Source organism: Marmota marmota, unplaced genomic scaffold (genome assembly GCF_001458135.2).
Source record: "Marmota marmota marmota unplaced genomic scaffold, marMar, whole genome shotgun sequence".
In the NCBI taxonomy this organism is placed as follows: domain Eukaryota; kingdom Metazoa; phylum Chordata; class Mammalia; order Rodentia; family Sciuridae; genus Marmota; species Marmota marmota.
The window spans coordinates 928,160-955,717 of NW_026000016.1; the positions used below are offsets into that span (position 1 = coordinate 928,160).

At 36.1% G+C, this 27,558-nt stretch overlaps 2 protein-coding genes across 16 annotated transcripts in view; one reads left to right on the plus strand and one right to left on the minus strand.

Annotated features, from left to right (window-relative positions):
* Positions 1–3,070, plus strand: part of Nsun6 (NOP2/Sun RNA methyltransferase 6) — a 47,188-nt gene extending 44,118 nt beyond the window's left edge. The window contains exons 9-10 of the mRNA XM_048809035.1: positions 1,633–1,758; positions 2,823–3,070. Of these exons, the coding sequence (XP_048664992.1) occupies positions 1,633–1,758; positions 2,823–3,056 (360 nt within the window). The 3' untranslated portion in view covers positions 3,057–3,070. The remainder of the gene's footprint in view (positions 1–1,632; positions 1,759–2,822) is intronic.
* Positions 3,071–5,506: 2,436 nt separating this feature from the next.
* Positions 5,507–27,558, minus strand: part of Cacnb2 (calcium voltage-gated channel auxiliary subunit beta 2) — a 356,004-nt gene continuing 333,952 nt past the window's right edge. For 7 of the 15 annotated variants that reach the window (XM_048809023.1, XM_048809025.1, XM_048809022.1 and 4 more), the window contains 8 exons: positions 26,479–26,612; positions 22,505–22,585; positions 21,397–21,455; positions 15,717–15,826; positions 12,352–12,503; positions 10,728–10,823; positions 9,452–9,631; positions 5,507–8,695 (listed from right to left, as the gene is read on the minus strand). In XM_048809023.1, the coding sequence (XP_048664980.1) occupies positions 8,201–8,695; positions 9,452–9,631; positions 10,728–10,823; positions 12,352–12,503; positions 15,717–15,826; positions 21,397–21,455; positions 22,505–22,585; positions 26,479–26,612 (1,307 nt within the window). In that variant the 3' untranslated portion in view covers positions 5,507–8,200. Of the gene's footprint in view, positions 8,696–9,451; positions 9,632–10,727; positions 10,824–12,351; positions 12,504–15,716; positions 15,827–21,396; positions 21,456–22,504; positions 22,586–25,797; positions 25,860–26,314; positions 26,335–26,478; positions 26,613–27,558 lie in introns of all 15 variants that reach the window. The other 8 variants (XM_048809027.1, XM_048809033.1, XM_048809026.1 and 5 more) reach the window with 2 other exon arrangements.

Here is a 27,558-nt window from a genome sequence, read left to right on the forward strand (position 1 = left end):
TGGGTTTTTTTTTTTTTTTTTTTTGTTTGTTTGTTTTTTGTACTGGGGATTGAACTCAGGTGCTTAAACCACTGAATTAGCTCCCCACACCTTTTTAGTATTTTATTTTAGAGACAGGGTCTTGCTGAGTGGCTCTGAACCTCTCTTAAGTGCTGAGGCTGGTTTTGAATTCATGATGCTCCTGCCTCAGCTTCCCTGAGCTGCTGGGATTACAAGCCTATGCCACCAGGCCTGGCAATGTTCTGTGCTTTTAAAAACGGTTTTTGCAAAAAGTTTTTTAAAATAAAATCTGAAAAGATAAACTTTAGACAAATTCACTTTAGCATAACCTTATTTCTTGATTTATTTGACAGATATTTACTGAGCACCTATTATATGCAAGATGCTATTGTAGATGTTGATGATACAGTAGAAAAGTTTCACTAAACCACGCCCTTATTTTCTGGGGTTTCTATTCTAACTGGAGAAGGAAATAAGTTTATTATATTATAAGACAGTAATGCTATGGCATTATGGAGCAAACTGGCACAGAGTAATAAGGAAAGTAAGGTGGGAGAGATGCTAGATTGTAATATTTGGGATTTTATGTGGGGTGGTCAAGAAGAGCTTTGCTGACGAGGTGACATGTAAACTAAGATAAGATTGTAAAGGAATAAGCAATCTGAGAATTAGGAGAGCTTTCCTACCTGGTGCAGAGATCCTGAAGTGGGAGTCGCCCTTGCATGTTCCAGGAACAGCAGGAGGCCACAGTTTCTGAAGCAGAGTGAACAAGGGTGAGAGGTGTACCTAGGGGGCATCAGAAAGACAACAAGAGACCTCAGCACTTGAGAGGTTCTGAGCCACTCAGCAAGACCCTGTCTCTAAAATAAAATTGTTGTCTGTGTAGGGCCTTGAAGGCCTCCTTGAATTTGACTTTGATTCTTAAGTGATAATGGAGGACATTGGAAAGATTTAGGCTGCAAGGTGACAAGTTTAGAAGGGATGTTGTGATAATGAGAATAGATGGTAGGAGAGCAGGGAAGGAAGCAAGTAGTTGAATTAGGAGACTATAGCTGTGATGCAAGCAAGAGATAAAGAAGGTTGGGTCAGAATGACAGCAGGGGAAGTATTGAAGTGGCCAAATTCTAGATATTTTAAAAGCATACCAGTAGGGTTTGCTGATGGATGATGAACATGACAGAGGTATAAAGGATAATCTAAGGTTGGGGCCTGAACTATCTTGGAAGGATGGAAAGACTTTCTAGTAGGTTTCAGAGGGTAGATAACAGTTCATTTCAGGACATGTCAGGTTTGATAGTAGTAATTCCAAGGAGGCAGCTGAGTATATGAGTACAAAACGCAGGAAGAAATTTTGGTCTAAAAATGTCAATTTGTGCAATTTTGGGAGTGTTTGACCTATAATTGGTATCTAAAGACATGAAAGTGAGAGTGTTGGTCCATATGGGGTATGGGAGCTCCAAAGTAATTCGTCTAGACTGGAATAAAAGTATTTCATGCTTAATAATATGCCATAGGGAACATAATTTTAATTCTCCCCAATACTTGAAAAATATTGTACCTTAAGGCTATATAATCTTTTCAACTATTTCTGTGGTTTGGTGGTATGCCTGGTCTGACCATAGATTTCTTTAGGCAGTTCAGTTGTTGAAGCCAGGGGGTGTGCTAGTTTATAGCACATGCACTATAACATTGGCAGAAAATGAAGAACAAGTTGCCTGGGCCCTCACAACGTTTCCTTGCCTTCAGCTTCAACCCCAGGTAAGAGTAATTTCATTTTATTCTCTCTGTAATCTCATGAATCACAGAAAATGAAGTACAGTGTGTCGTATGAGGAAACATGTCAAGTAAAACTCTGACTCAAATATCATCATAAACAAGAATGTCTCTATTTAGGTCCATTTTAGATACTCTGTAAGGAATTTCCTTGTCCTGATGAAAGTTCTTCCCTGGCTTTTTTTTTTTTTTTAAATATTTATTTTTGGGTTTTTTTTTTAGGTGGACACTATATCTTTATTTTATTTGTATGTGGTGCTGAGGATCGAACCCAGCGCCCCGCGCATGCCAGGTGAGCGCACTACCGCTTGTGCCACATCCCCAGCCCTCTTCCCTGGCTTTTTACTTTGTCATGTCTTAAAATGGCACAGAGTTTGGGTGTAATTTTTGTTACATGTTTATTCTACTGATAGGTGTTGTTCTATTTTACTTGGCACTTTGTTTCCAAAAAAGCTTTCCCCCCTTTCCAGTCCTATATTTTTGTTATGAAATTCATTGAGAGCATTTTTTCTCATGTCAAATCATAGCCCAAACTGACTTTACTGAGGGATATCAAAAGAGCAACCAAGAGAGAAAAAAAAAAAGTCGTTCAGTATTATTGCTTCTTTATAATTTATTGTATGAAAAATGTTTAATTTTTAAATGCTCCAAGGTTTAGAGATAGTAAAGCTGATTTTTATCTATTGCTTTATTGATAATAGTATTCCATTTATTGAGTGGCCACTTTATGCAAGACACAATGCTACCTCTATTCAGTTTCAGAACTGAGTAAATGGGACAGAGCTGCATGCAGTTTTATGGTTCTGTGAAGTGTAGGCTTTTTGTAATTTCATGGTAATTGATAAGCATGTAGGACATGTTGGGTGCTCTTTCCCACGTACTATATACAGAAAACAAAATTTACATTCCATAAAAGTGAAAGGCATTTACTCACTTTTCTGTTCTTGGAAGATGTGGTAGGTTCAACTTGATTTATCTTCTACCTTAAATTGTACCAGCCCTGCTTACTAATTACAGGGCATTCGTCCACATTTATTTGCTCCCAACAGGAACCACAAATTGGAGGAGAAGGAATGGTGGGAGCTGGCCTATCATTTGAACAATTGAAACAGCTGCAGCGATTTGATCCATCCGTTGTGCCATTACAGGACACTGACATTGATTCTCTCAGAGATGCCAGAATAGAAGACATGATTTGGCTGGCAAATAAGGATTGTATAGGATTTTTTATTGCAAAATTTCAAAAATGCAAAAGCACATTGGAAAAGGATCCTCAGAAATAAAAATTCCAAACATTTGTTTTTTTTTTTTTTTTTTCCCCTTAAATTGTTGTCAAGCCAACTGAATGATGTCCTGGTAGCTATGGTAACAGAGAAAGCTGCCAGTAGTTTAACCAGAGATCTGAAAAAGAGAAAGTATGTGTGTTTGGGGAGGGGAGGCTGAAATTATATTCTGAGTTTATGAAATAACTTTTTCTCTATGTATTCAGTAGAATATAAATAAAAGGAGCTATGGATGTCTGGAACATTTTCATGTAGGGTCTTAATTTATAAAGAATATCAGTTATATTTAGTATGAAAAAAGTGAATCAAACCAGTAGAATAAAATTAGCAATATTTAATGTGGTTATTTAAAAAGTTTTCTGTTCCCAGGATCCTAAGTAGTTGTTTCCTTAATTCAGGGCCTGGGACATACAACATTTACCATGTGCCAAGAACCAAGGGAAGTATTTTATCTTACTTTTTCTGCTTATTATTTGGTAAATCGTCTTTTAAATGAAGTTTGGCCTTTTCTAAATGATAGTCTTTAAACAAAAAAGTAAAATGAGTATTTTCTTTATGGGTAAAAATAAATGAGAACATTCCACATTCTGGGTACCTTTATCATCTGTTGGACCACATTGTACAAGTTTTTAGAAAGTGCTTGGTAAGAATGAGAAAACCAGCTTCTGATAACAGGTTGTCACAGCTGGATCTTGTTCTATTGAACATAACCAGTTTCACAGGACAACTATGTTTTTGACTGATCAAGACAAAAAAAGAACACTTCCTATAAAACCTGAATTCATGCAAAAAATAAGATCACCATTCAAACTGCAAAAATGACCAAACATACTACTGTGGTGGCCAGAGTATCTACTTCTTAAAAAAAAAAAAAAAAAAAGGCTTGCTTCATTCTACCCAGGTGTTTGTGTGTGTTTTGGGGGGTGGGGTGCTGGGGATTGAACCCAGGGCCTGGTGCATGCAGGGCAAGCACTGTACCAATGGAGTTATATCCCTTTACCCAGTTTTTAGATAAACTCTGTAAATACTCAAGACCCAACCAGAGTTTAAAGGCTGTCTTATTTGTTAAATACATCAGACTGTTTTGTTAGCTTTCATTCAAATCTCTCAAAATGTTACTGGGCCTTGGGTATAAGAAAGGAACTATTGGAAACAATTCCCTAATATTTGATTCGTTTTTTCCCTCATCAGTTCCTTTAGGAATTTCTCATAACTACTTATTGTATCCATAATGATTGCAAGGTCTCTTGGATCAGGTAGGTAGTAAGGTCTCTTCCTTGAACAAATCTTTCTTGGTCACACCCTTCTGAGTTCTCTTTGTGTATATCTCTGGTACCCATATCTTATGCTGTCATGGCACCTAGTACTTTTGCTTACCAGCCCTGTCCTGAGCCCCACTCCCATGCTTGGAAAACATGTTGAAAATGGAGACCCCCCTTTTTTTTTTAATTGGGTCATTGCTTCAGAGTAGATAGTTAATAGATGTTTACTGAGAAACAATTTATTTCAAGCTTTATAGGATTAAAATATGTGACCCCTGCACACTCCTCATTTGGCCTAGTGTCTAGTAGATGTTATTTTAAAAAACATTATTTCTTGTGATACTTCTGTAACAGGGCTCCACATGCTCCCTCACATTTTAAATATTTCCTTTCATGCTGTCTGAAAAGCCTTAGCTGGGATGGTCATGGTAGAAGAGCAGTGTGGCAACAAACTTGTATGAACTTTGGATCAATACCAGTAACTCTCAAAATATAACTAATGCCGGTGAAATAGAATAGATATTTGTATATTTAAAGCAGTAAGAACAAATAATATTGTTGAAAGTTTTCCTTTAACCTAGGTGATTTTCAGTGGGTGTTTTTCCTTCAAATAATTACAAATTGGAAAATTTAACTGTTCAATTTTAAAGAACACAAAAATGTAAGGAAAATCAGAAATGTAGGATAGAATGTATCTTTTAATATATTTTTAAAAATACTTGAATTCAATAGTATATTACTTTAAATCCTATCATATTTTACTTTAAATCACAAAATGAAGTACAAATAGTTAAAAATAAATTTTGGCAGAAATTAAAGTGTTTTCTCTAGCAGTGCAACTCCTGTTTTAATAAGAGCAGAGCATCTAAGACTAGTAGCAATACATCACTGAGCAAAAGAAAAAGGATGAGAAATGAAATACATCATAAAGATGGATCTTCTTCTTAAAACGTAATCCCCAAATCATTGCCCATATTAAGGCAGGAGGAAGATCACTGTTATAGCTCATATCTTAACAAATCCTTTACATACCTTAATTTTTTTTTTTAATCCAGCATAATGGATAAAGGAACATCAAGTAGTTAGCAGTGCTCCTAAGGAAGATGCTCCACCATGGGAAGGGTTGTTGAATATGTAACAAGTTCTTAAAATCATTCCTAAAATTGGCAATTAATACCACTACTAATAAACAGTGCAGAAGCCAGCTCTTTATTTGTTTTATATGAATGACTTTAAACCAGGTTTGTTGAACAGTTCATTGTAGCTGACAGTGCATGTTTGTTTAACAGGAATGCATAGCAGACCATGTTAAAATGTGGCATTGTCCCAAAGTACAGTATGACTAAGACATCCTACATTTAGCAGCACCTTTTTGTAACAGTAACTTAAATAAGCAGTAGAGAAAAGCATAGGAAAAAATCGAAATGAGTATGACAAAGACCAGTAAAGAACATTTCCAGCATTTTCTAGGTTGACTACAAAAATCATGGTTGTATAAATGTATAGGTTAAGATTAAGCCTCTGCTGTGTGAAGACTAATTTTACATTCCACAAGTCAGTAAATATCCCATTGTCCTTGTGATTATTTCTTCATTTATAGATGTGCTACACACATTTATGCATATGCCCACTATACAGTTTTCACATAAATGCTCTATCAGATTCTTCAATATTTTTATTTAAGGAATACTCTAATTTATACTAATGTGTTCCACAGTCAAGTGAGAAACTAAGAATCGGGGACAAAATTAAAAAGATGAAATCTATTAGCACTATTGATAGCAGCAGGAAAGGTAAATGCCAGTTATACTTCAAGAATTTCAGAATTCCAAAGTCGTTAATTGGGATGAACTAACATGTAAGAAAGGAATGGATTGGTAATTAATATCTTAGTGTGTGTTTTAAAAGAAATTTAAATTGGAATATATTTTTTTAATCATGTAAAGTTATGTCAAAACTAATGACTATATTCTGTAAATTTTTATAAGCAGTACAGAAGACTAATTCTGAAAGAAATTTTTCACTTAGATGATAAAACAGTTTTAAAACTCCAGTATTCTTGGGTGTAGGGGAAATAATGCCCAAGAATATTTGGCAAGAACTTGGAATAATTAAGAAAGCAAAACAAAAAATAAATTACTATAATTATTATTGTTAAATAAATTAATGTACAGATCTGAAGTTAGGCAATATAGATAGGCATTTCCTGGGACAAGCTTCAAGTGCTAGGTATTTGCACACCTAATACTGTCTTAACACTTGAGAAACAGAATTTTTTAGCATTAGCAAAATACCATTGGAAGCTCCTACAGCAGTATAATTGAGGCATGGAGATAGTGTCTTCTAGATTCCCCTTCAGATTTGATGTATGAAAATATTAATATTTCATTCACTTCAAGTCACCCCATTTTGCCCTGATAACTTCTGAAGAGCAGAAACTTTGGTTATAAGAAGCACTTCTGGGTTCTGACGGACAGTGAAACTATTCAAGTTGGTGGTGGGAGGAACGGTAGGTAACTAGGAGATAAACAACAAGATTAATAGGCAAGGTTAGAAAATGAAGTGGGAGAAGTTATAAAAATTTATTTTACTATGAAATACTTCCACAAGCTGTGTAAACATTTCTTACTAAAACAAATACTCTAACACACAAAGATTGGATATTTCCAGTGAAACACTCACAGTAAAAGTTGCCTGTATTTTTACTCTCTAGGAGCAAAAATAAGGAGCCAGCAGATGAATGCTTTCCTAGTTACCTTTGGCAGCAAGCTTCCTCACCTTCCCTGACTTCTCAATGGATTATTAAAGCAACATATAGCACGATTAAGTACAAAGCCAGGTGAGAATTCTAGATAGCAGACTATAGTTTCTTCATTAGTCTTCAGCATCTCAATCATCTCAGTCACTCGTGCACATTCTTACGTACAGACACATGCACACAGCGGGTTCCGGCTCTCGTACTCCAGTGCCGTGACTAGCTCCTAAGTATGTGTTTGTCACAATCTGGGTGAACTGTATGGAGTAGAACAATCTCTGGAGTTTGGTTATATTTACCATAATTTATGATTAAAATTATAAACTTACAAGGATGGTAGAACATTCAGAAATCAAACCTTTTTAAGTCAAGCAATCACACATATTTACATTATATACAGACTTTCTTTTAGAATGGGGAGAGGTGTCTAGACAACATTATTACAAATTTCCTGAATGTGGGCATTTCTAATCCCTGTAATTCATAAAGCAAATCTGCTGACTTGGCATTAAGACTCTAAAATAGTGTGATCAAACTGATATATATATATATATATTATATATAATAAGGTGTTTGCAGAAATAACATTTACAAACTGTCTATACAGTACACAGTACTAGTACATAGAAAATAGAATCTAACTTTATGATCCCCTTTGTATAAGGCAAGACTGAATCTGTCCCCAAATTTAGTCAGCCAGAGGTACAAGCAAGAAACAGTGGTCCATGAATGAATGAATATGCCCATCAGGTATCTGGGTATTAAAAATCTGGAGAACCAAGAAATTCCACTTTTTAATCTGTGCTGCATCTGGCTTGCTGGATGTACATCAGCTACATTTCTTAAAACACCAATGTCGTCTGGACGGCAAAAATTTTGTTCATGTGGCAGCTACCCCAAACAGGTTTTGAAGAGTCTAGTATACAACCAGAGAACAACTGCTGTACCAGGCCAGTTTATATAGCACTTCCAAAAGAAAAGAATGGATATTAATACTCTATTTCATGCTATTGCTATTTAAGCAACAGCAATACAAAATATACAAGACAGATCACATGTGATTGCAATGTAGACCCCAAAGATTTTGTTTGAGGGGACTTGAGGGAGGGGGAGACAAAGGGCAAAAGTCATTGGCGGATGTAAACATCCCTATTCCATTCCCCAGCATCATTCCGCTTTTTGGATATTACTTCTCCATCCTTGTCACAGTAGCGATCCTTGGATTTATGACGGCTTCGTTGTTTGTTGCACTCATTGTGGTCCTGCTCTCGGTCTGTGTCCCTCGAACGGTGCCGAGACTCCCTATGTCTGTGGTCACTGCTCCCATGGGTCTCATCTCTGTGGTTATGGTCACGATGTGGGGCATAGTGGTCCACATGTTCATGGGAATAATCTTCCTTTGGCTCCACATAGGCAGAGTCTCGACTCTCCTGGGTTTCAGAGTCAAAAGTCTCTTGCCTGGAGAGCCCTCGACTTGTACCACTGCGATGGTTGTGGTGTGTGGCAGAGGAGGAAGAACGATGCTGGGATTTCTTGACTGGTTCCAAACAAGGTTCTTCTTCAGCTTGGGAAGCAGAACGGGCAGGAGCTGAGCGATCAGTCCTCTGATCACCTTGAGAACCCTGGCAGTGAAGGGAACATGCAGACATTAACCAAGGTGAGTGTGTAAAGAACTAAGATGCAAGGCCATTCAGGTGTAGTTCTTTTTACATATCTGAAATGTTTAACCTAGGTCAAGTTACTTAGTTCCTTTGATAGTGTCACTGATAAGGTTTGTACTATATTAAACTGGACTTTATTGTGTGTGGAAAAGCAAACATACTAACCTTTTTTTTTATTATTTTAATGACTAATTGAAGGAGGGAGAAAGTTTTTATATATTGTAGTTCCAATGCAGGTGCAGGTCTGAGGTTTTTCTATATGTGGGTATACACTTCACAGCCTCTGTTGGAGTACATGTGAGTGGATTAAGAAAAAAAATAATTATGAAATGCTCAAATGGGACATGCCTGCATAGATACTCTTTACCTTAGTTCTAGGATGGTTGTACTAATCTCCGGGGGGGTGGGGGAAAGATATGTTCACTTGCCATTATAATTCCAAGTCCACTGAGGCAAGAGCAGTTAAGGAACTTGCCCAGGGTTGTCCAGGTGGTCTTTTAGGATCATGCAGTTAGTTTTAAAGTCTGTATATGTTGTGTTCATAGTGCTTCTCTTCAGGTATACAACTTGGTGAACTTGAGAATCCAAGTGACTCACACTTCTTGTCTTAGTTAGGATAGCATTAGTACACTACAGCAGGCAGTGCTATCTGGGTTTGGGTCACAGTGGTGTCACCTTCGGCATCCCACTGTCTCCATACAAGATAACTCCCCTTACCTGTGAGTTAGAGGCTAGGGTGGGGCTCAGAGTTGAAGTGGCTAAGGTACGGCTAAGGAGAGGGTTGGGGAGGTTGCTGCTGGGAGGATGAGTGGCCTTCCAGTAGGCCTCCAGATAGTCTGCAAGGTGCTCACAAGCATCTTCAAGCTGGTTCTCATCCAGGATCACATCAAACAACTCCTGGGGAGGCAAATATTTAAATAACACACTAGCCCAGGACTGAGTTCCCACTACCCTCCACCTACTAGGGAGGAAGAGACTGATAAACCTGCACCACTTGATTTGCTTATGTGTTCTTTTATAAGCTAAGACAGCCAACAGAAATGTGGCACCTCAAATCCTTGTGTAAAACACTAAGTGAACAGGTGTCATAATAGTTGGTAAGGGTATAACAGTAAGGTTTATCAATAATGAAAAACAGTGAACTATGATAGGAGATATGAGAAAGAATAAAAATCTGAACAGTATAGGAAGAAGCCTGTTTTTGACACAGTGACTGCAGAAAGGTTTAATTTAGAAGTTAATGAGGTAATATCAGGATGTGAAATTTGACAAAAGCTGCTGAAGCACTCACAAATTGGCATGATTCAAACTTCATAGTAGTTTGTTAGAAAATACATGCCTGACTGTTAAAGGTTTTTAAAAATGTTTGTTGTTAATTTTAACATACTTCAAATCAACTTGATAACTTTTATAGCAGCACTTAATGGGGCGGGTAGAAGGAACTAGAAGAACTTTAATAGTTCCAAGGCAAATTATCCACTTAATGGATTAATAATTTGAATCTCCAGCCCAAAGAAATAGTTGGCTCACCATGGACTAACCTTCTGAACCTTGAGCCAAAATAAATTTTACCTTCTTTAAGTTGTGATTTTTAGGTATTTTGGTCACAGTACTAAAAATTCCTTGGACAATTAAGAGTAGACAACTGGCTCCCTTTATTTGCTTCTGATCGCTCCCTTCTGTGATCAGAAGCAAATAATACACCAACCCCAAAGAGATCCGTCTTACAAATCAACTATGAGGCTGCAGTCTTGTAGTTGATATTTAAGTGAGTATACCATAAAGATGCACATAGGATTTTGTAAGCCATGATCATTATCTGGCTTATTAATGTGTTCAAAATGTGATCCAGGAAGCAGACAGTTTTTCTTTGGAGACAATACCACTGTAAACAATTAGGATTCTCTTCCCTGACAAGCATTTATTGCTTTTCCAATGAAATTCCAGGTCTGATGTCTTCAACTGGATTCTCCCATATACAGACAAAACTTACTGGAGGGCACTGAGCCAGTTTATCTGCTGCTACCATCTGGACATTGAGGTGTTTAGCTTGGGATTTCCCTCGAGATTTTATTAACCTTTGTAAAACCTGTAAAAGAGACAAGTTTTCAACAGAGGAATCTCTTCACTCAGGTAAACTACAAGGTACATTAGTGACTCCTTTATCTAGGGACCTTTTTATATATAACACATGTTTATAAATAGATTGAGCTATAAAAGACAAAATCTCTACAAAGTCAGTATGCTAACATAAATCTTATTTGCATCTTTGCATAGAGCTTACTGTGTCCTTTCTAGCCTAAGTTTTCAAACTGTTTGCTTCATGACCTCTTCAGGTTTTTTAAAAAAATCAAAAACCCCAAGAGCTTTTACGTGAAATGGAAATAATAAAACAGCTACAATTAAAATTTTTTTTTTGTAGTTGCAGATGGACAGAATGACTGTTCATTTATATGTGGTGCTAATGATCGAACCCAGTGCCTCACACATACCAGGCAAGCGCTCTGCCACTAAGCCACAGCCCCTAAAACAGCTATAGTTTTTGTCATAGAATACAATTATTCTGTATGCTTCTACAATGTATCATTTTGGTTGAAATATGCAAGAAAAATTTAACCTGCTACACAGTGTAAAAGGAGGAACATTTTAGTTGCACCCTTTTAGATAGGTGATATCCTTTGATGCTAAAATTCAACAAGTCGTCTCGCCTTTAAAGACTACTTGATATGTATTATCTGAAACCATATCACTGAACTTCTCTCTCATTAAGTTCCACTGGTCTGTCTGAAAATTTGGATGTTTGTAACATCATTTACTCATCATTTGGAAAATAATGGTTCACTGAGTTGATCAGATCTTCCCAAAACTGTTGACATTCATATTGAATTAAAACATGATACATGTTATATGCTCATTGGTAACACATGCTGTTATTCTCCTTGAAGTGATTGGCTTATTATGTTCAAGAAAATACTGACTACGTACAAACGGTATTCCATGGGGGGCGGGGGGAGTAGCTAACTTTGGCATAGCCTGTTCTAATTGGAAAGCAAACATAAAACACATTTTAGTAAAATCTGGTTATAGAAAATCTAGCAGCAGTGTCCTCATAAATACTTAATTTTCATTACACAGACTCTAGACCCACAATTTAACTATAATAGCATGACGGTAATACAATGACTGTTGGTGCTGTTTACCCATAGTTGCTTTTTATCGTTTATGCAAATATCTTTAAGGTTTACCTCATGTATCCACTGAAAGTGTCTCAACCCACCAGGGATCTATGGACCACACTTAAGAATTACTGCTTTACCCACTTGAATCAAAGTGTCAAATATGATATGCCAAGAAATTTGTAACGTTTTGAACAACCCACAATAAAAAATTAAAAAAAAAAAAAAAAGGCAGAAATTAAAAAAAAAAAAAAAGAATTACTGCTTTAACCCATTACACTAGTGGTGTTTTGCTTATATCAATCATAAAAATTCCTGATAATATATTTTTTCAACCTCCACACCCATCATAAAGGCATAGCCTGTTCTAATTGGAAAGCAAACACAAAACACATTTTAGTAAAATCTAGTTATAGAGCTAACAGCAGCAATCCTCCTTACCTTAGGAGACGAAATCTTTACATACACTATGATAGGGGCCAAAGATGTTTTACTGAGTTGAGCTGGATGATTAATAGTATCCGCATCAAGAACTACCAGTTGCAGTGTTCTTGCAAGTTCAAAGATCCTTTCGATTTCACTCTGAACTTCCGCTGTAAAAGGGTAAGCAGAGTTCAGTTATTTAAAAATGTCATTTTAAATGCTACATTATTTCTTCAAAAGGAAGGTCAGATCAGCCAGTTTGTGTTTATAGGCAGCACAATTTTGATCAGTTATTTTTTGAAAAGAGCTATTTCTTTATAATACCTTAAGAATTTCTAAAATTTCCTTCAGCATAACACTGAGAGCCAAATGTTTTTGCTCTCTGCTGACTCATTTTTCATTCTGTGGAATCATAAAACTATTATATCTTTATTTCTAACCACTTCACCCTAGCAGCCATTGCCAGCTTTCCTGTCATTGCATGAGCTTATGTACATTTGTGTCCCCTATGATCATGCTGTTGAGATTTTATTAGCAAGCTGAACCACATGAAAGGTACCTATTACAAACTGTCCCCAAACACAAGAAATGGTCCTGCAACATTCATGCTTTATAAGGGCAGTTATCTATTAGAAGCAGCACTCAAAAACCTAAGCTATCACCAAACATCTAAAAATCTACTTGAGAAGCTAGGGATATAGTTCAGTTGGTAAAGTGCCTGCCTTGCATGCACGAGGCCCTGGATTCGATCCCAGCACCATAAAACAAACAAAAAAGATCTACTTGAACTCCAAGAAATTGCATTCAGCTCATCTACTACTCTATGATCTCTCCAAAGATTCTAAAACCTGTGATGATGAAAATATTATCCATGCTGCCTAATATGGTAGCCTAGCTGCAGGACACTTAAAATATAGCTATTATAAATAAGTAACTGAATTTTTTAAAGTTTTATTTTAATAATTAGCCAGAAGCTGCTAGACTGCATAGGCCTGTAAATTATAACTTGTAGTTTTCACTGCAATTATTGGAAGATCAATTTATAAGACTCCTTTAAGCCAGCAAACTTGGTCCTATGAATACCTTTGATTCCTCTTATGCATCTGCATTCATACCAGAAGATTCCTAGAAATAATTTTAACTGGCATATTATTCCAGAAAAGCAAGTCATTAATCATCTGACCTCACAGTGTTATAAATAGAGACCTCTTATTTACCTGAACTTCTTTAAGGAACCAGAGCTCAACATACTAGCTTTAAAATAATATTTGGTGACATAATGCCCATAATAAGGTCTTGCTAAAAGAAAAAAAAATACACATTGAACTTCCAAATTAACTAGTTTGTAAGAAACAGACTCACATAAATTATCTCAGTGTAATACAGTTAGGAAAATTTGGACTGTCAGTGCCTTACAGAATAAGTGACAAGGAAAAGATGTATGCAAACCTGAGATTTAAGAGATCTGTGAACTATGATGTATAGATTTCATTTGAATCCTGATTTAGTCAAGTAGTAATTATAATGCACAAATGAAGAAACTCAGCAAATTATGTTCGAGATTTGCTTCTAAATATCTAGGGATGGTTGTTGATGGAAGAAGGGGCCGAACTATAAATGAAACAGGAATAGTGTCTTTTGCTTTGCAGCTACTTGAGAAAAGTATTCCTGGCATGCTAAAGTACCACATCCATCATTCTGCTAAAACGTCACTTCCTCAGTGAGGCCTTCACACTATAAAATTGTACCCTCCTTCTCAGCTTACTCTACTCCCTGGCCTGGTACTACTTCAGGACTCATCATCCATTGACTAATGAATGGTCTGTAAGTTTTTTACCTTGTCTCTCCCATGAGACAAAAATCCCTAAGACCAAGAATTTTGTATCCTTCTGTGTCTCTGGCACTTAGAATAATGCCTATCACATGGTTGGTTCCCAAGTATTTGTTAAATGAATGGACACAAATCTCTACATGGTTCCCTAATACCTTAAGCGCCTTAATATTTTACCCTTGCCTATTCTTTGAATGATATGCTGCTTCAGCCAAAGTGAAACATGTTTATATATATATATATATATATATGTATATTTTAGTTGTTGATGGACCTTTATTTTTCTTTCTTTATATGTGATGCTTAGAATTGAACCCAGTGTCTCACACATGCTAGGCGAGCACTCTACCACTGAGCTACAATCCCAGCCCCGTGAAACATGTTTTCCAGAAGCCTCTTGTTAGCTCTCACTGTCCCAAATCGCCATCATTCCCTTTTTTCTTGACTGAAGTACCATGCTTCAAGTCTCAGCTCAGACCAGCTTCTTAGAAAACCTTCCCTTATGGCTTTTGTCCTCTACTCCATTGAGCTCTTATGTTTACCTTATTGCCATTAAGCTCCTAGGAGGAAGGGCTTTATCCAATTCATCTTTTTATTTGACTCTTCAACATAGTGGTTAGATACCATTTAAAAATAATGTATACACAATAGCTTTAGAAAGCAATGATAATCTAAATGCATCTCATTAATTCAATAGTAAGTCTAATTAGTTAGCTATCAGTTGAATCTATGAAAATGATCATTTTATAACAATTCCTGTGAGCAGCCAATAATGAGAGTAGTTGACAGATAAGGATTCATTGGTGAAGAATTGTTTGATAAGGGATAAAACAGTTTTATAAAGTACCATAACTAACCTTTGATTTCTAGTAGTTTTTCTACTTACATAATCTTACATCAGAGTAAACTAAAAACTTCTCTGTTAAAAGCTTGCATCCCAAAGTATTTGTGTATTTAATATATAAATGAAAAAGAACTATCTAAAGGTTAAGTATCTCACATAACCCTTGGAAAATTTACTTTATAAAAATATAAACCTCACAATCCAGTTAAATGTGTATCAGTGATTAAGCATATGTTTCAAAGAGATGAAATAGTTGGGAAGGGTCTGAATTTAATCAGTATAGGTTAATAAGCAATTTTCAGACACTACTCTGTAAACAAATTAACCAAAACTCCTATACTATTTTTACAAATAAATGATATTGGTGTCAATGGAGAATAGCCCTGAATTTACTTCCTCATTCTCACCACGTACACAAATTACATTATTCTGAATATGATTTCATTATTGATAATTCAAATTCTCAGCTCCTATTAGTGAAAACAAACCACAACCAAAACATCAGTACTGACAGCACGTGGAATTTTTAACTTGAAATATAAAAAATCTTTCCACACAATAAAATCAAGATTGTACCACTAGCTACTGACAACATATGCCCCTTTGTTTGTAGAGTACATGGAATCATCATCTGGCTAGATCTCTTCATTGTCATTCTTAGGAAAGCAATGTTCACATAGCTTCAGCTCATCAGTATTGCAGACTTACCTAAGCTTGATCTTGTGTTGGATCTTTCTATTATTGCATGCTTACTGGGATTGTTTAATACTGAGCGTTTGGCAAGGGAGATGTCAGCAGTGACCCTTGTGATAGATATCCTGTTGGAGAAAAAAGTAACAAAAGAGCCTAAGGTTGTTAATCTTACAAAAGGGAATTGAAATATTTGCCCAATCTTCCCAAGAATGAAATATATATAATTTTTATATAACTATTATATATAACTATTTTCCAACCATATGTTAGGATACTTCATTGTACCTTTTTGCTTATCCTGTACTTGCCTCACTTAACATTTATTGGTTGTTTACAAGTGCTAGATATGTACTAAACACTTTACATGAATTTTCTGATTAAATTATTCCAAAAATTTTTAGGAGAGAAGTTTAGTGTGTATTTACTAAATATACAGATTTAAACCCAGACTTCTGAGCCTATATTCTTAGGCCCTGCACAATATGTAATCATGAAAAATAAATAAGATCAAGGCAAATCTGATCTTCCTTCTAGTGGCAGAGATGAAGAATAAAGCAATGAAAGATTATGATGATTATTGTGAAGAGAACATATAACGTATTGTTACAGTGAGTGAATTGAGGTAGGTTCATTTTAGATAGGGTAGAAATGAGCAAAAAGATCTGGAAGCAAAAAGATACCACAGAACACGGGTCCAAGATACGCATCCTGACTGGAATCCACCCTCCAATCCAAATCATAGTATGGTTACATAGAAGTGGTAAATCAGTAAATTCCATTCCATTTTAGGAAAGGGCAGTGAGTTAACATATTCATGACAGTACAGTTTCTATTTTAGCAGAATATTTTAGGTGTGCATGTTCATGTAGACAATTCCAAATTGTGAAAAATGACAGAACTGAGAATAAAGAAACAATTAGGCAGATTAGATGTATGCCTTTTATACTTAACCAGTGCCTGCTAGTCCCAGGTCAAACCAAAAGCCATTTCCTGGCACTTACTAAATGGAGCAATAAACATCTAATTAGCATTGATGTAGGTAGACAAGAATATTTTTTTTTTTGTATTTAGAAAGAGGAAAACTAGTTTCAATTCCTTTTATTTTTTTGCTTGATCGCTTACTCATATCTGTCCTGCCGTAAAATTTCCCTCCCTACTCTTGCCTTCCCTGTCAAAAACCAATATAATGGCTGAGGATGTAGCTAAAGCACTTTCTTAGCATTTTGAGTCCCTGGCTTCAATCCCTAGCACACCGTGCCTTTAAAAAACAAACAAACAAAAAAAAGGTCAATGTAAATTAGAATGACAGGAGGAATAAGTATGGTCTAGAAAATATTAAGAAATTTAATAGAACACTAAAAACTGACTGATACTGTCTCTTATATTGTTAGGATCAGAGAAAGGAGTGTAGCAAAGAGGCAGCAAATTTATCTTATTTAGAATGGAGCAATATGTACTAGTCCCAGCATGTTCCCAAGTCCCCTATAATCTGTTCTTAAATTTTGGACCCCTATCATGTCTTTGATATTACAGGAGCTGGCTTAAACTTTACTATGCTACCCATTGATTCAAGGCTATCTAAGTCAACTTAATGAAATTAAAGTCCTTGTCTGCTTTGACACTTCACAATGCTTGGCACATGGAACATACTCAATAAAGACTTGCTTAGGCTGCAGAGGCATCACGATACCTGATCTCAAGTTATACTACAAAGCTGTAGTAACAAATAGCATGATATTGGCATAAAACCAGATTAGGATCAATGACTAGAATATGCAGAGAAATCCACAGGGACACAGTCATCTGATCCCTAACAAAGCTGTCAAAAACAAACCTTGGAGAAAAGATCAACTTTTAGACAAATAGTGCTGGAGGAACTGGATTTCCCTATGAACAAGAATGAAATTAGATCCCATTCTTTCACCCTGAATAAAAACTCAAAGTAGATCATAGACCTGGGAATTCGATCAGAAACACTATAACTTCTGGAAGGAAACACTATAACTTCCAGAAGAAAACATAGGGTCAACATTCTAACATATTGGCACAGGTAGTGACTTCCTTAATAAGCTCAAGAATAAAAACCAGAAATAAGTGTGATGACATCAAATGAAAAATCTTCTGCACAGGAAAAGAAAAGAACATGAAGAGAACCTACAGAATGGAGAAAATCTTTGACAGCTATTCCAAGGGGGAATTAATAGCCAGAATATGTAATGAGCTCAACACCAAAAGGCAAATAACCCAATCAAAAATAGGCAAAAGAATAAACATACACTTCTCAAAAGAAAAAATGTAAATAACTGACAAACATGAAAACATGTTCAACATCCCTAGCAATGAGGGAAATGCAAATCAAAATTACACTGATATTTCATATCACTCCAGTTAGAATGGCAATGATCAAGAACACAAATAACAATAATTGCTGGTGAGGTTGTGGGGTAAAGATACACTTCTATATTGTTGGAGGGGCTGCAAATTAGTGCAACCACTCTGGAAAGCAGTATGGAGATTCCCCAAAAGGCTAGGAATAGAACTAGCATATGACCCTGCTATCCCACTTCTTCGTATATATATATCCCAAAACACTAAAATCAGCATACTGTAGTGATATATGCATATCAATGTTTATAGCAGCTCAATTCATAACAGTCAAGTTGTAGAAACAAGCCTAGATATCCATCAACAGACTAATGGACAAAGCAAATATGAAACACATACCCCACACCTGGAGTTTTACTCAGTCATAAAGAAGAATGAAATTATGTGATTTGCTAGTAAAAGGAAGGAACTGGGGAATATCATGCTAAGTGAAATAATCCAGACTAAAAGTCAAGGGTTGAATTTTATATGTGGAAAGTAGGGAAGGGGGAGCAAAAACAAAAAGAGCTCCCCAAATAGGAAGGAGACTCGATATTGAGTACAGGAAGGGAGGAAGAGAGTATACAGGGAAGTCCTGGGGAATGAAATTCCCAAATTATGCTATGTCCATGTAAAAACATATTACAATGAGTTTCTCTCTCTCTCTCTCTCTCTCTCTCTATATATATATATATATATATATATATATATATATATATATATAGATAGATAGATATAGATAGATAGAATCATATTATTATATATTATATAGACATCATTAAAATAGAAATCAATAGATGAGATCAAGTGGATCAGGAAAAGAGGGAGGAAAAAGGAAGGTACTGGGGAATGAGATTGAACAAATTATGTATAATTATAAAGCATCAATTTAAAAAAAATAAACACATTGGCTTTATTAAATGGAAGGGAAGAGGAGGAAAGGTAATGGATTGAGTCCAAGCTTACTGGTGTGCCATACTAGATACAGCTTCTCGCTTTGTTACTAGTCATTCCCTGCATAGGTCCTTGAACACCTCTAGGTGGCTTACTTCACATACAGTACATCACACCCTGGTACCTGCACACTTAACACCCTCTACTAGACATGCCCTTCTCCTCCTGGTTCAGCTGGTAAGATCTTAGGTCCATTTAAAACCCCGTCCTATCTGGGAACATCCCTAAATCTATATTAATTGCCCCTCTCTTTATGCTACCTGTACCTTGTACTACACATACTGAGGTGCCCCTTTATCAGCGTACTGTTTTATTGCTAGACATTTCAACTTATGGTATTCATATGAGTCCTTCATAAAGACAGTAGCTTCAACATTTCTGCATTTCTTTAGCACAGAATACACAGCAGACATTGAATCAGCATTAATCCATTCACTGTTCATGTCAAGTAGTGTTTTAGGCACCACAGTTCACAAAACTTTAAGAATCCTTATCCTCCTGGAGTTTTTTCTAGTCATAGAAGGCTGATAACAATATATAGGTAAAATACATAAACAGAGAAGGTAAAGAGTGTGTGTGTGTGCACATATGCACATGTCACCAGGAGAATATTTGAGGAAAAAGTGTTCCTACCAGAGGGAACTACAAAGCACAGATACACCGATGTGTACATGGATCTGAGCTGTCTGGGGACAGTCACGTAGCAGTGAGGAAGTGAGTGGCTGAAGAAGAATGAGCAAGCGGGAGTGTAGTGAAAGATGAAAATAAAGGGTGTGTGCAGGGTTAGATCCCAGAGGTCATACAGGCCACAAAAAGGACTTTGGTTTTCAATCTGAGTGAAAAGTCACAAATGGAAGAATGATGAGCTCTAGCCCACAGTTAACAGGGACATTCTGGCTTCTGAACTGGGGGCAGACTTCAAGGGAGCAATTAAAAAAAAAAAGCACTGAGACAAATCTAGGGAAAATATTATGGTGTTCAGATCAAAAGGCTAATAGAGAGTAGAAGAGATGTGAGAAGTAGTTAGAGATAGATGTATTTTGAAGATAAAGACAACAGCCTTTGGATGGAGGATATAAAAAAGAACAGTTGAGGATAATTCAGTGATATGGGGCTGAAGGGTTTGGAGACTAAAAGATGAAGAAATTATTATATCAGGTTAGGAAGACTGGGAGGTTTGAGGAGTTTGGAGGTTAAGTTTGAGAATTCCAGTAGACATCTTAGTGGTGATGCTGAATAGGCAATTTGGTATTTGTGCCTGGAATTCAGAGAAATATCAGCAAAGAATGAAATGATATTTAAAAGGAGTGAATATATTTGGGAGAGAGAAAAGTCCAAAGGGTTTAGCCTTGGGCTCTCCAAGATGTCTAGCCGACGAGGAAGAATCAACAAAGGAGCAGCTAGGGCAATAGAAGGAAAACCAGAAAACTGGTTCCAGAAACCAAGCAAACTATTTAAAAGAGGATGAAATGGTCTACCATGTCATCTCTTGCTTGTGGTCAAGTAACATAAGGGGTAAGAATTCACCCCTACATTTAGCAGTGTGCAGATCACTGGTGATCTTGACTAGTTCTGGTTGAATAGTGTGGGTGACAGCATAACTGGGAGTAGAAGTGAAAGAAAAAAGGAGAGCAAGTACAGTATACACAAGTCTTTTAATGAGTCTTGCTATAAAGATATGAAGAAAAGTGAGACAGTTGGAGGGGAATGTGAAGTCAAATATGAGAAGAAAATGCTTTTTTTTATGTGGATGGAGTTTCCGTTGGAACAGCAAATACTGATGCAGAAATGGGGAAGGAGTGATAGTTTTTGATCTAGTTGATTTGAATAGAATCTAATGCTCAAGTGGTTGTGAGGCAGGTTGGCCATTGCTAGAATATATCTTAACACTAAGCAGAACATTCTGGTAGACTTGCAAGCTGGGATAGGTGTGATGGGACCTACTGGATGTTCTCCTCTATTTGTCCCCATTTTCTCAGTGATACAGGATGCAAGTTCATAAAAGGAGATTGACATGAGAAAGTTTAAGAAGAGATGCTGAAAAAGTCTGGGAAGAGTAGGAAAGTGAATTGAAAAGGGATATTTGTTTATGATGTCTGGGCAGTGATATGAGAGCTGGTTGATCGTAAACTGAAGGTCATGGCCAAGTTCAGCTTATAGATGTAAGTACAGGAACTAGATTTTCCAGGATTGCAGATGTAGAAAGGAAACATGACAAATATTTATTGATTATGATTCAACTTTGAACAAAACTTATTTCCTGTCATCATATAGGCATTAGTGGGTAGTTTACCCTTGAGATCATATGCCTGTCCCACTACTGTTTGGTTATCATGAAATCAAAAATCCACAAAGGCCAATATTCTGAAATACTCACCTCCCTTCAAATCTGTGTTTTAAAAAATCAAACAATGCTTTTTGCATCATATCTGTGACCTGTGAGAAATCAATAAAATATGATAAAATATTACTACTTTGATAAAACAATTTTGTACAGCTATATCAATGTTTATAGCAGCACAATTCACAATAGCTAAATTATGGAACCAACCTAGATGCCCTTCAGTAGATGAATGGATAGGGAAACTTTGGTGTATATGTGTGTGTGTGTGTGTGTGTGTGTGTGTGTACACACACACACAATGGAACATTACTCAGCATTAAAAGAGAATAAAATCATGGCATTTGCAGGTAAATGGATGAAGTTGGAGAACATAATGCTAAGTGAAGCAAGCCAATCTCCAAAAAAGAAAGGCTGAATGTTTTCTTTGATATGAGGATGCTGACTCATAATGGTGATGGCAGGGCAGCATGGGAAGAATGGAGGAACTTTAGATAGTGCAAAGGGGAGGAAGGGAAAAGGAGGGGACATGGGGGTAGGAATAATGGTGGGATGAGTTAGACATCATTCCCCTAAGTACATGAATGAAGACACAAATGGTATGAAAATACTTTGTGTACAGTCAGTGACTTGAAAAATTGTGCTGTATATGTGTAATATAAAATGAATTGCATTCTGCCATCATATGTAACAAATTAGAATAAATAAATAATTTAATAAAAATAAAATACGAAAAAGGAAAAAATGAACTCTTAAAATTACCTTAACTTTGTATTTGGAAAAAGAAGCATGTGAGGTTACCACATTTTTCTGTTTCTAAGTTCCAATTCAAAGACAATTCAAAAGAGTTCCCCAAATTTATCCTGATGCTTTAGTGACAATAAATTAGACTGCAAATGGTTTCAGTTACTCTCCATTTAATACGATTTCCTGGACTGATAAAACTGTAGCTAGCAGAAATATCTGAAGCAACAGCCAGGAGAACATACCAAACAACATATACCACAACTTGAAAAAACAACATGCTTTGCTGCTCTGGGCTATTTAAGTTCAAATTCCAGAGTTTAAAAGTGGGAGGTAGAGTCACAAAGCAGTTTAACATGCGAAGGTCAAGTGTGCTACAGAGGCGAAGGCTGCTACTCACCTCATAACCCTTCAGAGAGGGGCCTACTAGGACCACTGGCCGCATGGAAGGTACAACATCATAAGGAGGAGTGTGCTCTGTCTGCAGAGAGAGGACATGCATTTAGATGTTTCACAGACAGGGGGAAACATAGGATTTTGCATCTAGTAAAATAACTTTGCTGAACTCTAATATGAGGCACTGGTTTTCCAGACATTTAAATTTTTTTCTACTTGCCTCTTTTCTAAATAAACCCAATCAAAGATTGGTGGGTTTATTTTCCTGAATTTCACGTTACTGAATAGTGCAGAGATTTTCTTGCTCATCCCAAGAAATGCTATTATCATAATAGTTCCAAAAGCATAAAGTGCCACTTTTGAACAAAAACTAGTTGTAGAACAAACAGAAACATGCCTCATGCAGAATAGGTGCCATAGGCTTGACTGGAAGTTAATATTGCTTTTTAAATGCATTTGAGTTTTTTGAAGAGTTGAGATGATCATGTTAATTACAGAAAAAAGAAAAATTCTATTTTCTTTGCATCTTAGATGTTTGTCTTACCTGCATAAAGCCTAATTTCAAAACATTGTGAATATCACTATCAAATACTTAAAACTTCTGTTTTAAGTTGGCATGAATGTACATTCCAGTAAACAGTAATTATGAGCACTGTTCCCAGGTTAATAATGCTTTTGGATTTTTAGTTTTTATATGTTGGCATTTAAAAACATAAATGTAAGATTTGTGTCTCAGAAGGAAGATGATTAATGTGTAATCACATTCGACCGTGCTTCAGTGGCCTCCAAAGATTCATTATCAACTTGCATTTCTAATATGCTTCTCAAATGTAGTTTAGGTAGTGTTTTTGTTACATAACTAATTCATGTTTTTCTGCAGTAATTTGTTTCTTTTTTTGGAAGTGCAGGGGAGGAGCTAAATTTTGTTGTAATTTCTAAAACTATCAACATTTTTCAGCTTGCTTCAAATACAGTTTTTTTTTTCCAAAATAATTACATATTACCTAATTGCCTACATTAAGACTGATTTGTTTGACAGTATTTGTAAATTGTATTATTTTAATAACAGAAAATATTAAATTGACCCAGAAATAATCTTTTTAATAAAAAAAGAAATGCAGGAGAGCAATAGATATGGCCTTAGACACTGGGAAAGTTAATTATTAATTTTTTCTCTACATAACTCTTTCTCCGATAAGGAGTACCTTTCTCCATTAAGGAGTACCTTTCTCCATTAAGTATATATATTCATGAAAATATATATACTTAAAGAATTACATGTACCAAAAGAACAATGCTTTTTAAGTATGTTAAGAATTTGATAAACTAATATGCAAATGTAATTTTTGTATCAGCCTGTCACTGAAAAACATTTTATTGTTGCTTAAAATTGCTTATTACAAACTTTCTCACTTTGTTTGAATTTAAGTTGCTTGTGGGAATGATTTAAAAAGCATTTCAAATTCAATAGTTTCTGTCTGAGATTTCACCAATATTTGTAGACAGCATGATCGGGGGAAGAAAAATATTACTGTGACTGTGCTGTCACATTTTACTGATTAAAATTTTACCTAGCTCTTAAAATTCATTTTAATAGACACAATTAAGGTAGGATACATTTTTGAACAGAAAAAAAGAGACAAACATAATACAGTGACAGCACAAATGCCACACAAGCACCACTCTAAAAGCAACCTAAAACACAGAAAACAGTCTTATTGTTGAATCTCAGGCTTTTTTTTTTTTTTCCTGAGCTCTACATTGAAAGTTACCACAGATTTGATAACATAAGAAGAATGAATACCAGTGCCGAAGGCATCATAAGCATATTTACTAAATGATTATGTTATACCACCTGGGATATTACTGAAAATGTTTAGAAGCCAAGTCCTTATAACTATGCAGTATAAGAACACCTTTCCCACCATCATAATTAGGAATATAAATTGCATGCATTTTTAATAACAGCTACCAAAAATTTTATTTCCAAGTCTTTAAGTCTAAAGTGGCGCAGTGTTTAATAGCTCTTTTGTTCCTCCAATCTGTGACTGCCAACTAGCAAAGGGTTCCCATGCTAGTAATCAATTGGCTTCTTAATAAGGTAGCTACAGAAATTACCTTATTTGATGGAATATTGGTACTTTGTTCCCTATTGATAAAAAGTACGCCTTTTTTGGGGGGGAGGGGTACCAGGGATTGAACTCAGGGGCACTCAACCACTGAGCCACATCCCTAGTCCTATTTTGTATTTTATTAGAGGCAGGGTCTCACTGAGTTGCTTAGTGCCTTGCTAAATTGCTGAGGTTGGCTTTGAACTCGGGATTTTCATGCCTCTGCCTCCCGAGCTGCTGGGATTACAGGCATGTGTCACCACACCTGGCTAAAAATACGTCTATTTTATCTTCCCTTTCCTGCTTACCCTATTTTGTTTGAATCATTTAGTGGAAAATTTGTGATAAGCTCTTTTTAAAGTTGTGAAATTTAAGGGTAAGCAAACTTCAAACACTATCTTGACCAACATCATGGTTTAAGTGGCTGTTCTTGTCCTGTGATGTCCAGAGTGGTTTACAATGATGGTTTTCTAAGTTCCTAATCTTTGGACACTGCTGGTCACTTGGCTGAAAGCTTTAGCTGTGATCATAAGATAAGACCAAAGAGATAGGCTCACTGGTGTGGATGAAAATCAAGTTGGGGCTTTCTGTATTAACACAAAAATCCAGGTGTTTTAAGTTTTGCCTTAAGTTCTGAGGTCTTCCCTACTTAAGGTATCCTTAATTTATTAAAAAAAAAAAAAACTAAGTGTAGGGTTCAGTATATGACACAATAAGTTAATAAACTTAGGGTTCCTCTACAGAGTAAAATACTTGTTTGCAGAGGAAAAGATTTTAGTATTGAGAAACTATGGGGCAGAGAGTATTCCCATGTTTGTGTCAGGTTGGTGTCCTTAGGAAATATGAGTCTAAAAGACAGCAGAGTAGCTTCTGGAAAGTGGCTTATAAATGAAGGGGAAAAAATGGAAATTTGGGGGTATGTGTTCCTTTAAAAAATAATACTTGAAGCTACAAAACATGCTGAAAGGAATCAGGCTATCTGGTGTAAAGAGAGCTCAGGAATTCCCTGGAATTTCCAGTCAGGGGACAAGCAGCATCAGTGCGTAGCATCTTGGTTGGCCAATGGCAAAGGCTCTATGCATGGCCACCAGCCCCATTGTCCAACAGGCGAGATGCTGAAATCTGACTGATGGAGAAGGCAAGAACATTGGGAGAGTATTTATATATGACAATAGGAAAAACTCACAGTAAACCGCCAAAACAAGCCTGCAGTTTTCCACTGGTCTTGTTCATCTGCAGATTTTGCACCTAGTGGATTAGAAGTTTAAATACTGACTAAATTAAAAATTGAATCATCTTTTTTTAGTACAAGCTATGTATCTGGATATCATAAATCAGTATCTAATAACTGCTTTAATATGCTTGATTATCAGTTAAATTTCTGGAAAAAAGAAAGAAACAAAGACAGACAGAATAAGCATGCACAATTGAGGTGCATTAGATGGAGTTGTCAGTGTTGGACATCCTTTGAATGCTGAAACAAATTCCCTTGGTGGTAGATATTATTCCATCAAAAAGGATAAGTACTGTAATGGTATTTTAACAGGTCACTGAATTTAGCCGGTTTGAAATGCATGGACTCAATTAGCTGTTGATAGGTTCTTTTCTTAGGACAGAAATGATTGTATTTAATAAAACTGTGGGAATTAATGCTAATGATGCCAGTGGCAGGATAAACACAGCTTATGTCAATGTAAACTTACCGATTTCTGCTTCTGCTTAGCTACAGCAGCGTGGAAAAGAAACAAAGAATAACAGAGCATGCATGTTATTGGCTTGTCAAAGGACACAGACAGTCAACAGGACTAGAAATGTGACGCAGTGCAGTTGAGCAGGTGGACAACGGGAACTGGGAAGTTCATGTTACCTTCTTAAAGAAGGGCATTCTTTTCTCTTTGGAGTGGGGTGACGTTACACTGTTTGCACTGGGCTTAGGGGAGCGGTGGTTTGCTGGAATATCATTTTCTTCTGCATCTAAGCCAGTAGCATCTATGTCTATAGCTATATACAGACAAACAATTCAAAAATCATCAGGTGGACAGGAGAGGAAAAACAGGTTATAAAGAAAATAAAATGAAAGCAAATAAACTAACCACTGTAAAAGAGCTATCGTAAGTGTTCAACACAGTACACAAAGAAAGTAAAATTTAAAGGTACAGCACATTAAGAATGCAATGTAATCAAATCTGATAAAACTGAAAGATACCCTTATCATATCTGTTTGCTTCAGCAAATCTATTCCATGCTAGATCTCTTGAATATTTTGAGAAATGTTTTTAATTTGCAGTTTCAAGTATAATGTTGATATTCTCCACATTGACTATATAAAACTATAGTACAGAACATTCTGCTTCACTTTGTACAGTGTCTTAACCCATATTTTAAATAACAGGCAACTATATTGAAAACTTAACAGGATATGCCTCATATTTCTAATTTTGTGGAAAATAGGGGCCATGTGAAAAGGTTTACTACAATTGCAACAGGCATTTGAGGGAAAGAGAGAATAGAAAATCCTCAATCCAAACAGCACAAAGGAATCATACACATGGCAAATAATTCAGAGAGGGTTTCAGGATGGACAGGATTAAAATGAATGGTAAGTGCACCCTCAGAAAGGCCTGATCAAAGACTAATTAGAAAACACTGGATCTGATGATATCCCAATGAAATCAGTCTAGTAAAAACAATAAGGCTTGTGGTGACTTATGAAGCCACTAGATATAACCCAGTAGGCAAAATGGAGGGCACAAAGACCTAAGATAATAGGCCACTGCTCTTTCCCACTATAAAGTGGGGGTTTGGGATTGTTGCTTGACATCCTTCCATTTGAAATCGTTCAACATGAAAATACTACTCTTAAAAAGTAGTAAATGGGGGAAGGATGCATAATCTCAGAGTTTATAAAAGTGTTTCCTCATGTAATTATGATAGAATTCTTTCAGCT